The 17,073-nt window shown below is 48.3% G+C and overlaps 1 protein-coding gene across 1 annotated transcript in view; it reads right to left on the minus strand.

Annotated features, from left to right (window-relative positions):
• Positions 1–7,274: 7,274 nt before the first annotated feature.
• LOC311367798 (NUAK family SNF1-like kinase 1) overlaps positions 7,275–17,073 on the minus strand; it is a gene marked incomplete at both ends in the record, with an annotated part of 12,153 nt that continues 2,354 nt past the window's right edge. Inside the window, 7 exon segments of the mRNA XM_084486624.1 lie at positions 7,275–7,436; positions 7,438–8,519; positions 8,873–9,005; positions 10,918–11,037; positions 11,413–11,478; positions 13,512–13,663; positions 14,241–14,361. Of these exon segments, the coding sequence (XP_084342750.1) occupies positions 7,275–7,436; positions 7,438–8,519; positions 8,873–9,005; positions 10,918–11,037; positions 11,413–11,478; positions 13,512–13,663; positions 14,241–14,361 (1,836 nt within the window).

Raw genomic sequence — 17,073 nt, forward strand, 5'->3', positions numbered from 1 at the left:
TTTAGAGTGCTCTGGAAGTATACGTTCAGGATGTGAAATGAGTTCTGATAAGAGGGACTAAATAAACATCCATGATTGGACGGCCTTCTGGAGCCGGGCCAGCCATTTTGTTTTGAGTAGCCTGCCCCTTCAGACGGTGTTTGTAAAAAGGCATGATCTAATAAAAGTGCTCACATTGTTATCCTAATTGTCCCAGATGTGCCCCAGATGCTCTGTGTGTGTGTGTGTGTGTGCGAGAGAGAGAGAGAGAGAGAGAGAGAGAGAGAGAGAGAGAGAGAGAGAGAGAGAGAGAGAGAGAGAGAGAGAGAGAGAGAGAGAGAGAGAGAGAGAGAGAGAGACTTGGAGTACTTCGATCAGAACACACAGACTCTCATATCCTGACTCATGTGAAACCTTGAACAGCGGAGAGCCGTTGATGTTCCGCTTCGCCCCCGGTACAAAACGGTACAGACCATAATAAGCACGATAATGATAATGATGATAATGCACGACCGGGTCAGGTGTGTTCTCCCGCCAGCGAGGAGGAGAGTTATGTAACACACACGCACACACACACACACACACACACACACACACACATGTACACACATGGGTATCACACACACACACACACTCACACACACACACACACACACACACACACACACACACACACACACACACACACATATACACATGCCTATCACACACACACAGAGGGCGGATTGGGGCCTATCAGAGGGGGGTTTGGGGCCTATCAGAGGGGGGGGTTGGGGCCTATCAGAGGGGGGGGTTGGGGCCTATCAGAGGGGGGGTTGGGGCCTATCAGAGGGGGGGTTGCGTAAGCGTGGCCCGGGGAGGGCCACACCACAGCGAGGCTCTCAGCTCCATTACTGCCAACGCAAACCATCCGTCACATTCAAAAGCATCGCTGTTAAACAAATGACCGCAGAGCGCCAGGAGGGGATCTTTATCTTCTGTACGGCAGAATGTGTCCAACCTAAACCTCTCCGGCAGGAGGAAAGAAAAACCAAAAACAAAGACATGTTTTTGTGATTGGGTCACAGAGTCTGAGCAGGAACACATAACATTCAAACTCAATCCATTATGAGATACCGGTTGGGCCTGATCTAATTTGGGAGTATGCGGTAATAGAACGGTCCGGCCAATCACCAGCCAACGTGATATGGAAACTGAAAACTTTACCTTGTTATCAATTGTACCACTAGACATTGATGGAGAACTTCGGGATTTTTCAACCTGGACCCTATTTTTTGATCATTTCAGGTCGGGGGGATTAATACGGACAACAATCTTTGAAATCGGTCCAGTATCGAGCGAGAATACTGCAGACGTATTTCCGTGAAACACGGGATGCAATGCAGTCCTTTGGGGCAAGACGCTCTGTCGATATACGCCCTCAAAATGGGCTTGTTTTTGCCAAGGAAATGCTCCGATCGTATTGTATCATTCCTGAAAGGATCCCTACAGAGAAATAAAACTTTTTTTTGATATTTGATTGTATCCAAAGCAAGTCTCACTCAAGGAGAAGTTTCGTTGTTGTCTCTGAGTTCTCGCTCGCATTTCCAGCCTTCTCTGCCTGCAACAACAACTCAACTCCCGCGAGACTTGTCCTTGAGCGAGACTCGGTTGGAAACAACAACGTACAGACGGACTCAAGCAAATCGTAAAATGAATAGCTGTATTTCTCTGCAAGGGATCCTTTATATAATGTTAGAAAACAATCGGAGCCTACGAGTGGCAAAAACGTGCACTTTCTGAGGACGTGTTTTCGCTCAATACTGGACCAATTTCAAAAAAATGTTATCAGCATTAGTCGCTTACACCCAAAACAATCTTAAAAAAAGGGTCCAGGTTGAAAGGTCCCAAAGTTAGCCGTACCGTTCACGGATCATAGGACGAGCGATGTGGCGTAATCACAGTAGGGTCCCAAACACTTAAACATCCATGAAAAGCCGAACCCCACATTGCTGTTGTTTTCCACTCGACCGCTTCCAACGTAAACTGTTGACTAAACACTGGTTTCAGATTTCCTCAAATCGCTGTGACGTCACTTGCCACAGAGTCCACAAGAAATGTAAGCAGTTTTCCTTTTTCTCCTGACCTTTTCATATTTTTTTCAGTTCATTACATAGCAGGAATTTACTAGACGGTAGAATTTGGCATTTCCTACATCGATGGAAGAAGACCTGGACAACCAGACCTATTATTTCACCCTATGATTTATGACATGGAGTAACCTTCACAGTGAATTTAAACCATTTGTGGTGCTGCTAGTGGTGGTGGTGGCGTTGGAACATTCCCATTCCTCTGCTTGAATCCTGGCATTCCTCCCTCGTCTCCCGATGTGTAATTTCCTCAGAGGTTTCCTTGAGTTTCCTCGCAGGACTCCCAGTCCCAGGGTGACGGGTACGACCGCACACCGACGTAGACGGGGGCGAGAAACGTCCGAACTGGCCGAGCTCCTAACGCCTCTCTGCCAATCAGCGGCCATTTTCTCTCTCTTTTTCCGAAAACTCTTGAAGGAAAACTGAAAAATCGGACTGATGCTAGATTCCACAGAACGCTGTCAGGGAACACATTGTCCATCCGCCGTGACCCCGACTAGGCCGAGACGCGAACTAACAACGTAACTGCGCCTGTCAAACGATGGAAAAACCCTTTCAGATGAACTGTGGGGCAGGATGGTGTGTAGTGGCTATGGGGGGTTTGAATCCCAGCTGAAAGGTTCTGGGTTCAATCTCAGATCAACCCCCGTCTATTAAATTCAATTATATATTAAATTAGATCTCTTTACTCTGTACGGATCTAGTCTGTGACACAGACTAAAGCAATGGATGGAACATCCAAGTTTTATCCAGCACAAAGTCTAGGCAGCAGACTCTGATAAGACGTTTGTTAATTCATTTTGGCAGGGAATGCATCTTGGGTAATAAGATAATGAAATCGGAAGCAATATTCTAAATACCTCATGAGGTGAAGCATTTGCATGTGTTGTGGAAGGAAAGTACCAGCATAATCCTGTTCTGTGTGGGGGGAACTCCAGGTTCAGTAAGTAAAAGGTCCTCACACAATGTTCTCTCTTCATCGATACTCTGACTCTGATTTATGCTTGTGAGCTAAATCCAGCTGTTAATGGATTGTAATACCGGGAGGATTTCTTTCTGACTGGACATGGAACATGGAATTTCCACCTCTTGGGCACACAATGTGTGTGTGTGTGTGTGTGTGTGTCTGTGTGCGTGTGTGTGTGCGTGTATGTGTGAGCAATATTCTAATTAGAGTATTGCTCAACCAGAAAACATTGAAATGTGCACATTCATATCTAGTGCTTCACACTTTCAAAGCAGTTTTTCAGCCAGTTTTTCAGAGTTTTGCTGCTCTCTTGGTCTCTCTCTCTCTCTCTCTCTCTTTCTCTCTCTCTCTCTGTTTGGCTCCCATAAAACTTTCTTCAGGGAAAATGTCCAATCAGGAACAGACAGACTAGATTGCAGGCCTTTACATTTTATCAATGTAAACATTCACATTTGGATGTTAACAGAATCTAAACCACACCAAGAAGGACATAAACAAACTCACACACATAAATGCGCACACACACACACACACACACACACACACACACACACACACACACACACACACACACAACAAAACCACTTGTGTCAAACATTATTATGTCACTGTTATGTCACCACAATTTCGATGAAAGAAAATACATTCATGAATATTTGTACTTACATTGTTTGTGTCTGTTTTCTATGTCTGTCATCCATGGATTGAGTCTAATCATTTAAAATGAACCTCCCACACACCCTCACTCACTCCCTCTCTCACTCACTCACTCACTCCCTCACTCACTCACTCACTCACTGAAACGCGACCCACACACACACTCAGAAGAAAATGCTTGAAACAACAGATTAGTGTTCAGATGTGTGGATTACACAACCCAGTGAGACTGTGGGGGGGGGGGGTTGATAGCGCATACATGAATTGGTACCCTGAGCATGATATAAAATACTAATACACTAACTTAATAACATCTTCTACATTATTGGTTTCAAACTATGGGCCCTGACCCAGAAGTAATCCCTCCACGTCAATCTTACTTTTCAGTATAATTCAATTCAATTCAATTCAATTATATTTGTATAGCCCTTAATCACCAATACAGTCTCAAAGGGCTTAACAGGCCAAATATTTATGAACCCCCCCCACCGACCCAACTGAGAGGTATTCGTCTCTCCATGGATGCAGTGTAGTCTGATCTTTAGGGAGTTGGACTCCCAGCCCAAAGACACTAGCAGGCGTCCTTGATCAAGATGTTTGCCACCTTATCTGCTCCTTAATGACCTGTATCTGACTTCACTGCGAGTCGATTTGGATTAGAGCCTCTGCCAAATGACTGAACACTAAATAAACCAAGAAATAAACGTTGGAGCTAAAGATGGCTCCCGTCCAGTTTTCTTGCCCTAATGGCTTTCTCAATGTTCTCTCTCTCTCCCTCTGTCTCTCTCTCTCTCTCTGTCTCTCGCTTCCTCTGTCTCTCTCTGTCTGTCTTTTGTCTGTCTCTCTCCTTCTCTCTCTCTCTCTCTCTCTCTCTCTCTCTCTTCTCTCTCTCTCTCTCTGTCTCTCTCTTCTTGAGTTTAGATTCAAACCACCACCACAACATTGATTTCAAATAAATTATTTATTAGGATTGATTTTGTAAGAGGCTTTCAAGAAAATATTGTTGTTTTCTGAGCTGTTGTTTCAAAGATGTTTTTCCTATAAAATACTGGGAGCAAAAAACAAATGCAGATGGATTACAAACATTGTGTTTTGGTTGAAAACAGATTTGGATGAAGACCTTGAAACGCTGAAGCAAATAAAAAAAGATGTGTTTCATATTGTGCAAAACCATACAAAGCATAACAAAATAAAGCTTTCAAACAATTATGATACATTTCAACAAAACGTTAACGCTAAATACCCTGTTTCATCCGTTTAGGCAAAAGAGCTGGACTTAAAAAGAGGCATTCAACCGCCCCTTCGTAGTTATTATAAATTATACATTCAAAAGAAGAAAAGGCTGATGTGGCTGAGCGAATGTCACTTCTAATCAAGCCGCTAAGGACGTGGCTAAGCAACGCTTCTAAAGACGTCTCCCCCCCCCCCCCCCCCCGCAAGGCTGATGGCCTCTCTGGCTGAGTCCTATCTAGTCAAAAAGCTCAGACAGACATTCGCTGCACGACATTCAGATATATGTTAAAGCTAGGCTAGGCAATTAGGAGTAACCAGCAAGAGTACGCTAGATTTTGAAAGTATCTAACTGAAAAAATACCCCCCACCCCCCCTCCCTCCCTCCCTCCCTCCCTTCATGCCTCCCGCCAAAACACGTGACTAGCTTAGCAATAGCTAACTTTAGCAATAGGTCGGCCTAGCCCTGAGGAAGACTCCGGTCGTTGCTCTAGGGCAGAATGCGCGCAGGTATGTAGTTAGGCTGACTGGTAAACAATCCAATCATTTAAGTTTAAGATTGAACAAACTGACATTTAGAAAAAAAAAAAAAAGAACATTGAATTGTCTCCCATTCTTTTTCAAGGCCTTTCGATGTTTGTTTCCTAAAAAAAATCCAAAATACGAAAGAATACCAAAATATCTCAAATTGTCCATCATTTCTGAAAGCAAACCTACCCTATGCCTGATGCGAAGACCCAGTCACTTGCTACACTACATGACATTTACTACTTGAATTATTTACGGAAAAGAGTAGGCTTTTCTGTTCAAAGGACGTCCATGCAGTGAACTGGGGAGACTGCGTCTTCCGTCCTTTCTAGGTTAAAGGGCCGTGTTCCTGTCGAGTTCCGCTTCCAGGCACACATACCGAGGGGTCCATTGGCACATTACTGCTCCTGGAACTATGCAGGCCACTTGGGAGTGTGAGTCAACACCGGAGTCTGTGTTAATGAAGGGGTAGCTGGCGGTAACGCTGCATGAGGAGGAAGCAGCTAGCACAGAGCCAGTGGTTCACAGAGCCACGACGCATGTACAACCAGGCCAGGTTTGGTTGATTGACAAATTTGTTTTTTTTTCTTTCCTTTTTGTGTCAACGCCAGAAGCATATAATTAATCGGTTCTAGAACTTTCGGGAATTTCTGATGTTTTTTTTTTGCTGCACTGAACACCAGCAGATTTCACTCATTCTTGGCTTGGGTTTAGGGGGGGAGGGGACTTTACTTTCTTAACCTGTGAGTTCCACCTTTGCACTAAGCCAACAGCGGTCGTGCGTTAGAGTCCGTCTGGAACGGAATGGGCTGGACGCGGCGTTCCCTGGACGGGCATTTCCTTTTAATCAACGCGGATCGCGAAAAACGATTAACCTTGACACTGAGTCAACACGCGGCTCTTTCCACACTCCCGCTCCTTTAGTCAAAACAAAACATTTATGTAACCGCAGAACTTTTCTGCTTACGCACGTCTATCAAAAGTACACCGATAAATCCCGACAATGAGTTTCTTCAAGTGAGCAGACCTAGAAAAAAACCAACCTTGTACAGTTGTTTTTTTCTTAACAAACCAACTGCACAAATACATTAAAAGAGACTTCAGAGCCACTACGATTCTCTTATCGATACAAATTAAATGCTGTAACGTGGAGCATAGAGACACATTCTAGATCTGTTTGGCAGTTCACTCAACAAATACATTTCCTCTGCGCCTCGCTTTCCCGAACAATAAGTATTCCATGTGGAAATATGTTCGGAGAAAGGGGTTTCTAACCAAACAGATCAATAAATACTGTGCACGTGTAAAGCCTTAGCAGTAATTCTACAGGTATTCTCCGCGATGTGAGAACTGGCTTGTGGAGACGTGACTGATGGGTGGGACAGTAACTTTGAATTCAGTGCCTTCAGATGACATCTGTCCTTAATGGTTGGAGTGGGATGTAGAGTTCAGAGGTCAGACTGGAGTGGTCCAAAAACAGGGTCAGGATTCTTTACCAGTGTAAAGACATAGATCGCTTGGTTGAAATCGTGTGTGTGTGTGTGTACGTATATAGTGACACTTGTAGCAGTTCACTCTGAAACAGGCCAAAACCAGTAAAACGGGGTTTCAATGGTGACTGGTGACTGGTTGAGCTTGGTTCTGTGACAGCACTCCCTTTAAGAGATAGCTCTTTATGCGTCTCTTTGTGTGTGTGTTTGTGTGTTTGTGTGTGTCTGTGCACGGCAGTCCAATCCACACACACACACACACACACACACACACACACCCGCCCTCCCTGAGGTCTAGGTCTCCCTCATGGTGCAGCTGATGTCCAGGGCCTGCTGGTACACCTGCGTCACGTCGTCCATGTCCCCCAGCAGAGAGAAGCTCCCGTTCTCCCCCGGGGACCCCGGCGACTGGGTGCCCTGGCTCACCTTCCCCCCGTGGAACGGCCCCGGGGCGGCGGCGGGCCCCCCCCTGGAGCCCCCGGAACCCGGCCGGCTGCAGCAGGTCCTCCGCCGACAGGCAGCCCCGGATGCTGGGCCGCGGGGACCCGGGGGGCCAGTCCAGCCCCCCGAAGGAGGCCCCCGGGAGGCTGGGCATGTCCTCGGAGATGAAGCCCGACGGCCGGCTCTGGCTGCGGGACAGCCCCGCCTCGCCCGCCGCCCGGCCGCCGGCCGCCTCGGAGCGGAAGGCGGTGGAGCAGGTCTTGTGGGCGTTGGAGGAGAACTTGCCGTTGCGCTTCAGGATGCCCTTCCTGCCCGCGCTCCGCTTCGACGGCGAGCTGGCGGCCGGCGGCATGGCCACGGCGCCGCCGCCGCCGCCCCCCTGCGGCTCGGAGGAGTCGCTGCGCTCGCTGGAGGAGTAGTAGCCTGACTCCCGCTGCTGCTGCTGCTGCTGCTGCTGCTGCTGCTGCTGCTGCTGCTGCTGCTGCTGCTGCAGTAGTAGGTGGTTCTGCTGGCTGTTCTTCAGGATGCCTTTCTTCGGCAGCATGGGCACCATCTTGGCCGGCGAGCCGCCCAGACAGCCGTGGTCTTCGTCGTCGTCCTCGTCGTCGTCTTCGTCGTCGTCGTCCTCGTCCCCGTCCATGCCGACCTCGCCCCGGAAGCGGGCATCCCCGTCGGTGAAGTGCAGCGTGCGCCTCAGCTCCAGCTCCCCCAGGCTCTGGGAGCGGTGGTCGGACGCCCTGGTCTTCAGGATGCTCTTGGGTCTCTTCAGCGCCTGCTTGTCCTCCCCCGCGGCGGCGGCGGCGGCGGCGGAGTGGCGCGACCCGCCCTCGGTGGTCTCCGTCCTGGTCGGCTTCTTGAGCCTGCGGCCGGCGTAGGGGGCGGAGGAGCCGGAGGGGGGCACGGGGTCCGCGCTGGACGCGCGGCTCTGCCAGTCGATGAAGCGGGCCAGCATGGGGGAGCCCTGGCTGGGCGGGCCCTGGCAGTCGCACACGCTGCTCTTCCAGCCCCAGTTGACCCACCAGTGGTTGGCGATGTCCTCCACCGTGGCCCGCCGCTCGGGGTTCACCATGAGCATCCAGCGGATCAGCCCGCGGGCGTCTGCGCGGCGAGACAACAGTTCAGGGAGCGGTCGGAGCGAATCACTGCACACTAGAAACACGATGGCAACCAATGGCAAAGTGAAGTTGCTCAGAGCTTGCTTTTCGAAGTTAGCAATCGTTCCTTTTAACGAAGTCCAAGTTCATTATAGAGCCCTTCAAACAACAACAGTTGACCATAGTGCTGTACAATTCAACTATCTAGTTATAAAACTAATTATAAAACAAGTTAAATGCAAGAGAGTATAGATGAGTTTTTAGTAGGGATTTGAAGATGGGCACTTTACTAGACCTCCTTACTGAATGTGTACCAAGAGGATTAGACTAAAGAGGATGGGTACGGTCTGACGTTACCTGACGACTGGGTGGGTTCCTTGTAGTCCCCGTTGCTGATCTGCTGGATGAGTTTGATGTGGTCCCCGCCGTCAAAAGGCATGGTTCCATAGACCAGAGTGTAGAGGAGCACCCCCAGGGCCCAGCTGTCCACCTGGAGACACCAGGCACGCAGCAAATACAATGTGAGGCTTTGCAGATTAAAGCAGCATTCGTTTATTTGTTGACCACTAGGGGGAGTAAAGTACACTCTAAATTAACCTTTCAAACTGTGGAAGAAAATGTCTACATTGCTTTTACTCTGAATCCTATCAAACATCTACATTCTATTAATCATAAGCACATAAAACCCTCCTAACTAGAACTCACTGGGCTTTATTCTGTATTCAGTATCTTTATTCAGACCATATCTACAGACCATCTGAGGCCATTTCCCACTGACGGCTCCCCCACCCCATAGATTCTGCCTTATTTGTTTGTCTTGGCTGAGTCTGCTATAAAACCTGTGTGAGTGTGTGTGAGTGTGTGTGTGTGTGTGTGTGTGTGTGTGTGTGTGTGTGTGTGTGTGTGTGTCTAACTGAATTATTATCAGCAGAATCAGTGTCTCGGGTTTGAAACAAAAGGAAAAGAAAATGAGGGAAGTCCACTCCCTTGTTGCACTTCATGGGAAACGGTGTGTGTGTGTGTGTGTGTGTGTGCATGTGCGTGTGTGTGTGTGCGTGCATGCGTCTGTGTGTGTGTGTGTGTGTGTGTTTCCATGCAAGTGTTTCACAGGTTCTGATGGCTAGGTGATGGTGGATCACAATTGGCCAAGTTTCAGGAATCCATAGGTCTACATGTTGCTGGTGTGTGTGTGTGTTGTGTGTGTGTGTGTGTGTGTGTGTGAGTGTGTGTGTGGCCCGACCCACGAATGAGTAGACTTCCTACCGGCTGGGACAATATGTTAAAGTTCAATTCTGTCTACCCACCCATGCACACAGTCACTCACTACACAGTTGCCCCCCACACGCACACACACAGACACACACACACACACACACATAAATCTTGGGTGGTTTGACCCCTACGATGGTTTCTCGGTCGCAGAAACCCAATTTGATCCATCAGATACTGTGGGTCTGATCTGTATCCAAGAGCCTGCTTCTAATTTCAGATCGGGGCTCGCTGTGGGAAACAACATGGCGGTACGCGGGCTGAGAATGTAGGCCTTCCAATAAGGCCATGTGCTTCATCTCACTGAGGATAATTATGGGTCGCGGAGAGTCCCTGATGAAGTGGTCCAGTTCCTTCCTTCCTTCCTCCCTCTCCCCCTTTCTCTCTGTGTGTCTCTCTCTCTCTCTCTTGGTGTCTCTCTCTCTCGCTTTCTGTTGGTCTCACTCTCTCTCTCTGTCTCTGTGTGTCTCTCTCTCTCTGTCTCACTGTGTGTGTGTCTCTCTCTCTCTGTCTCACTCACTTTCTCTCTGTGTCTCACACTCTCTCTCTCTCTCTGTATCTCACTCTCTCTCTGTGTGTCTCACCCTCGCTGTGTGTTTGTTTGTGTGTTTGTGTGTGTGTGTGTGTGTGTCTCTCTCTCTCTCTCTCTCTCTCTCTCTCTCTCTGTTCTCTCTCTGTGGCACAGCAGGGGACATGACATGGCCACAATATACTTTCTTTAAAAGTTATGATTGTATGCATTGGTATTTAAGTTACTGAGCTAGTTACTAATGAAGTCATGAACTCATGAAATCAAACTTTATTTTGTGAAATCGAGCAATGAAACCTAGTAGGTTTAAAGACTGAAAAGGGGAGGATTACTTTGTTGAAAAACAACATCAACGTGTTGATGTCGTATTATTGTCGCCGAGCACCCCCCTCGAAAACGAGATGACACATCTCATACTCATTCCTTTTTTCCAATTTCCAACACAGATTGAGAAATGTGAGTGACCTGACGTAGCACAGAGATGAGAACATATCGCTTGTTTGACTTCACTGACTGGCTTGAGGGTCCCGGTTGAACGGCAGCTCCACAGACAGGCGCCTTGCTAACGCCTTGCTAAAGGGCACAGTGAGCCGCGGAATCGTACCTCCGGGCCGTGGTAGGGCCGGCCGTTGACGATCTCCGGGGACGCGTAGAGCGGGCTGCCGCAGAATGTCTGGAGGAACTTGTCCTTGTGGTACAGGTTGGACAGACCAAAGTCGGCGATCTGGGGGAGGAGGAATGCAGAGTGACCTGAGGGTGAGGGTTGTACGGGACGACAGGCATGGTATCTGCCATAGTAAAACAGTGCTGTGGATGGTATGATGTTGAGGATGACAAACACAATCACTTTTTGCATGGAAAAAAATAATGTTATTTCCAGTTTTCCAGTTTTTTTTAAAGAAAACCAAAAATAACGACATCATTCATTTACGTACAAATTTGCGTTTTCCCAATTCAATAGTTCACAACAACCTAGGAAAAGAAGTGCAACGTGCAACATGTGTGCATGTGTGGCCACAGCCTCTTTGATCAGAGCCTCGTAGCTCCAGGGTGAAGGCACGGGAAACATTATCTCACTGCAGCAGCAGCAGCAGCTCACCTTAATGTTACAGTTCTCATCCAGAAGCACGTTCTCCAGTTTCAGGTCTCTGTGCACCACGCCGTTCTGCAACACAAGACAAGAAACCACGAACGCTTTTATTTTGAAAAATTCGACAAACACAATGGAAAACATAACAGGCGTCATCCTCTCGTGCCACTGACCGGGGGTGACATCACCGGGGGAACTAAAAGAGAGAAGCTCACCTATAAACAAACAATAAACAAACGGGGGTTTGTGTCGAGGCGAGGAAGTGACCTCATGCGAAACACTGTGAAACCACTGCTCCACATTAAGAGCGGCACCGAGGTCACAAAATGCTTGCGGCCACAGCGCCACATTGCGCCTCACACACATGCAATGCATGATGGGACATTTTATTTATTTTAGGCACAGCTTAGGTAAAGGTGACAGATGGCAAAATGGGGCACGTTTCGTCTATTTATATGAACACGACAAACACACACGCACACACACACACACACACGCACACACACACACACACACACACACACACACACACATGCACACACACACACACACACACACACACACACACACACATGCACAGACACACAAACTCACACACATACACAGTTCTAATTGACTGAAGTGGCCAGGCCACTCAGCTGCTGGTGACATCCTTGAACTGTGTGTGTGTGTGTGTGTGTGTGTGTGTGTGTGTATGTGTATGTGTGTGTGTGTGTGTGTGCACGTGCGTGCGTGCGTCACAGTGAATATGCCTCACACAACAAGTCCCTCCCCCTTCCAGCTGAGAGGAAGCCAGTTTCTCTCCTGCGTCCGAGTTACAGGAAGGAGAGAAGTGGTAGAGGAGGTGGAGGAGGGGGAGGAGGAGGTGAAGGAGGAGGAGGAGGGGAGGAGGTGAAGGAGGAGGAGGAGGAGGAGGGGAGGGGGTGGAGGAGGAGGGTATGGAGGAGAAGGGGAGGGGGTGGAGGAGGGGGAGGAGGAGGAGGAGGAGGGGAGGGGGTGGAGGAGGAGGGTATGGAGGAGAAGGGGAGGGGGTGGAGGAGGGGGAGGAGGAGGAGGAGGGGAGGGGGTGGAGGAGGAGGGTATGGAGGAGAAGGGGAGGGGGTGGAGGAGGGGGAGGAGGAGGAGGAGGGGAGGGGGTGGAGGAGGAGGGTATGGAGGAGAAGGGGAGGGGGTGGAGGAGGGGGAGGAGGAGGAGGAGGGGAGGGGGTGGAGGAGGAGGGTATGGAGGAGAAGGGGAGGGGGTGGAGGAGGAGGAGGAGGAGGAGGAGGGGTGGAGGATTAGGAGAGGGGGTGGAGGAAAAGGGAAGGGGTGGAGGCGGGGGGGGTGGAGGAGGAAAGGATAGAGTGAACAGGGACGTAGGTTCAGGAACTGCCTCATGCAGGGCGAGCAAAGGAAACAGGTGGAGAAAAACGCCTATTTAAGGATTAAATAGGCTGAGCTGACGTAGGAATGGGTCATAGTTGAGATGCGGAGGAAATAGGAGGTGTGGGCGTAGTTCTGAGGAAACGGTCATCGTTTGAGACAGATTTGAGACTCCTGAGAGAACAGACACACCCCCAAATCAGATTTGGGGGTGTGTTTACAGTTCATTCATTTAGACATTTGATTAAGAAGTTGACCCTTTCCACCGACATAAACCAACAGAAATACGGACCAACAGAAATATGGACTCAAAAATAAAAATGAAAAATGTTATTAAACTTACCACCTGAATTAAAGCGCATAGTACCCGCCTTTTAGATTTTTTTAAATACACACTTAAATCATGTAAAATAAATAATATATTTTCACAAAACATTCTGATTAAATCATTCAACCAGACCTAATAAGAAGCTTTAATTTAACGAAAACACGTGTAACTCGGGAATAGCCAGCTAACGCTAGCAGCAGCGCCCTACTAGCATAGCGTGTCCGTGTTACTAGCGTGTCCGTGGTACTAGCGTGTCCGCGGTACTAGCGTGTCCGCGGTACTAGCGTGTCCGCGGTACTAGCGTGTCCGTGGTACTAGCGTGTCCATGCTACTAGCGTGTCCGCGGTACTAGCGTGTCTGTGCTACTAGCGTGTCCGCGGTACTAGCGTGTCCGTGCTACTAGCGTGTCCGCGGTACCTTGTGACAGTGGTGGACGGCTGAGACGATCTGCCGGAAGAAGTGCCGCGTCTCCCGATCGCCGAGGCGACGCCGCTCGCTGATGTAGTCGTACAGCTCGCCCTTGCTGGCGTACTCCATCACGATCACGATCTTGTCCTTGTTCTCGAACACTGGCGGGGCGCAGAGATGGGAGAGGGAGGGGAGGAGAGAGGGAGACGTTTTTTGCCAGGGTTGTAAAACACTATGTTTATCGGACACTTTTATCCAGCGCAGCTCAGAGTGTGTTTCGGATACGTGTCATTAAGGGGAAAGGTCAGGGGTTAGAGAATGTGCGTAAGGATACGTAACAGGAAGGCTGTGGACATTGGGGGATTGAACCCAGTAACTTTACAATCCTGAATGTTTATACATAATATTTGCTGAATCAGTGGGATTTTTTGTTTTTTTGACTTTTTGGCATCCCTCACAAACACACATGCACAAGCGCACACACAGGTTGCCATCTTCACACACACACACACACACACACACACACACCCACAGACGTGTCCACCAACACACACACACACACACACACACACACACACACACACACACACACACACACACACACACACACACACATGTGTCCACCTACACATACACACACACAGGCAGGCATGTCCACCTACACACACACACACACACACACACACACAGAGAAGTGTCCACCTTCACACACACACACACACACACACACACACACACCTTCGTAGATGGAGATAATGTGGGGGTGGCGCAGGGCGGACATGATCTCGATCTCCCGCCGGATGTGCACCATGTCCTGCTCATCCTTGATCTTCTCCTTCCTGATGGACTTAATGGCCACCTGGGAGAGAGACAGAGAGAGAGAGAGAGAGAGAGAGAGAGAGAGAGAGAGAGAGAGATAAGAGGGGTAGGCACAGAGAGGAAGGGAAGGAGGGTGGGAGAGAGAGAGCGAGAGAGAGAGGGAGAGGGAGAGAGAGAGAGGGAAGAGAGAGAGGGAAGGAGTGATAAGAGGGAAGGAGAGAGAGAGGTAGACACAGAGAGGAAGGGAAGGAGGGTGGGAGAGAGAGAGAAAGAGAGAGAGAGAGAGAGAGAGAGCGAGAGAGAGAAAGGGAGGGAGGGTTAGAGACAGTTAAGCACTTTGCGTTTTACAATTGTATAGGTAATGATCTATAAATCAAGACTAAGTAAATCATGCATCATTCATTGTTTATCTTGTATAGTTCAGTCAGAAGCACAGCACAGTATTTCTCCACACATCTTTGCATGAAAAGATTTAAGAAATAAAACTATAGAATATTTACAACAAATTCATCTCAAGAGAGTTATACATTTAATCGTCTTAAAAAATCAATTTTCAGTTTCTCAGTTTCAGTCTTGACAAGCCCTGACAAGCTTCCGCCAGCCGATCGATACAGTGAATCACTGCTGGAGAGCGGCACTGACACGCCCCGAGAGATCCCATCTGCCGGCATACGCCCGGGGTCACAAGGTCAAGGAGGGAAATAAAAACAAGACCAGGTCTCTAATGGAGCGTTTCATTACCGACCCCTTCGTGTTCAAAGGTCACCCTGTACCGGGGTTGGTGGGGGGCCTTCAGAACCAAAGTGTTCATGGGCACAGCTTTCTCTTAAATCTTTAAAACTGCCCAGAAATGCGTTCCAAAAATGCGTTCCCCCCCCGCGCACCAACACACACACACACACACACACACACACACACACACACAGAGTGAGTGTCTGGGCCCGTCTCTACAAACAAACTAAATAGAACAACTAAGTAGACCAGAGCCCTCTTTTTTTGACGTGCCCCAACTTTTACTTTGAAAAATGGATGAGGGGTTGCCCTGACAACCTTGGAAAAAAAAAGAAAAAGTAAACCCTTGTTTTTTTTCCTTTTCACGGCGGTCCACGGAATGGAGCACAGCACTCAGGAGACGGACTTATCTGAGCCGGTTATTAATAGATGTTCCATTAGTGCCAGCAGGACCAGCGGCCCTCTCTGCCAGCACCAGTCCGGCCCTGCGGTCTCCGTCGGAGGGCCTGAAGCCCTGCAAGGGTGTGGGTTCTCTCATGTGATGCCGGTCACTCAGTACCATGACCCTAGCCTGGCTATTGCCAGACCAAGCTCAATCGTAGATTGCACGTTGTTCTGGGGAGGCTGCTGTCATTTTCATCCGCACAGGAGGCGTGATCAACGGGCGGAGTTAACTTGACTCTGTACGCAATTGGCTGGTTGCCGTCGCTTCCCTGTCGTCATTGTGTTAAACCAGCCAATAGCGCGCCAGGGGGAAAAGCCAGCTTGGTGATTGGCGCCCGCAAAAACGTATCGAAACTAGAAAGAAATGTATTGCTCTTCTCCGGACCCTTCTGCAGGGCGGACTCAAATTGCCGGCAGAATGGACGGTGCTACCCAGTCTACCATGACCCTATACTCACGAACCAATCACAGCAACAATATGTGTTATCCTCATTTTGAACTGGCTCCTCCTAAGTAGGTTTCCCGGCCCTGAGACTACTGATGTGACTCTGGATGCTCTAAGGATGGGGAGGCTGGAGGCAGAAGTGGTTAGAGGCTGGGTGTTGATGAAAGGTTCTGGGTTTGAGCCCCGATGTAGCCTTAAACCTGCTCATTAATGGCATCTGAAGAAAATAATGAAAGCGTTGCAATATTATTTAAAAGTAGAAGGAACTAGGATACACAATTAGCTGCTCACAGCTCGACTTTTGTTTTGGTCAATCTTTTCGGCACTAAACTAATGAGACAACCCTAACCACTGTCTGAAAATGGCCTTAGCCATTCATTTCTTAATTCCTTACCAAGAAACTTGCATTGAACATTTCCTTTAAACAATGAATCCAGTGGGGAATTAACATTCAATGTTACCCCCAGCAAGCTTCCTTCCCTGCTTTCCCGTGAGTCATGAGTGGGAATTTTACAATACAGGTAAAGGCTGAGAAAACCACTATTATTTAATCTATTTGTGAACATATTTGTATGTGGGATTGTTTCCGGGCTTTTAAAAGGGTTTGAGACAGGAACGCGGAACATGCTGAAGGAAATGGCAGTTAAAGAATGCCGAAAGGAAGAATTGCTGAGTAAAGTGTACTGTTCCATATTTTATCAGACACATCATTCAACTCACTCCTTCTACGGACATTGGGTGACAAAGTGCAGGAAGGGAAAATATTGCTCTACATTATTCGACTCTAGGGCTCATTTCCGTGGCCGTCTAGCCATATCAGCAGATTATGTAATAACCTTTTAGATAAGTCAAGACGATGGCCAAACGACTCAGCATCATTAGCTCATGTGGTTAAAAACAAAGAATGGGATTTAGTAGAAAACTAAAACAAACAGTTTGTTGTAAATGTCAAATTGACTGTCCCAAAAACAAAGTGACTTAGTAAGCCTGTTTGATACAATTTTAATTAAAAACACTCACACAAGGTTAAATGCCTTGTTGTAAACAGAAACCTAGCAAGCTAATTAAAAGTCGGCTCCACCTGAGCTTTACCAAGAAAGTGTATAAGCTTATGGCTTCCAACGTTTATAC

Source organism: Micromesistius poutassou (genome assembly GCF_964030765.1).
Source record: "Micromesistius poutassou genome assembly, chromosome: 22".
Classification (NCBI taxonomy): Eukaryota; Metazoa; Chordata; class Actinopteri; order Gadiformes; family Gadidae; genus Micromesistius; species Micromesistius poutassou.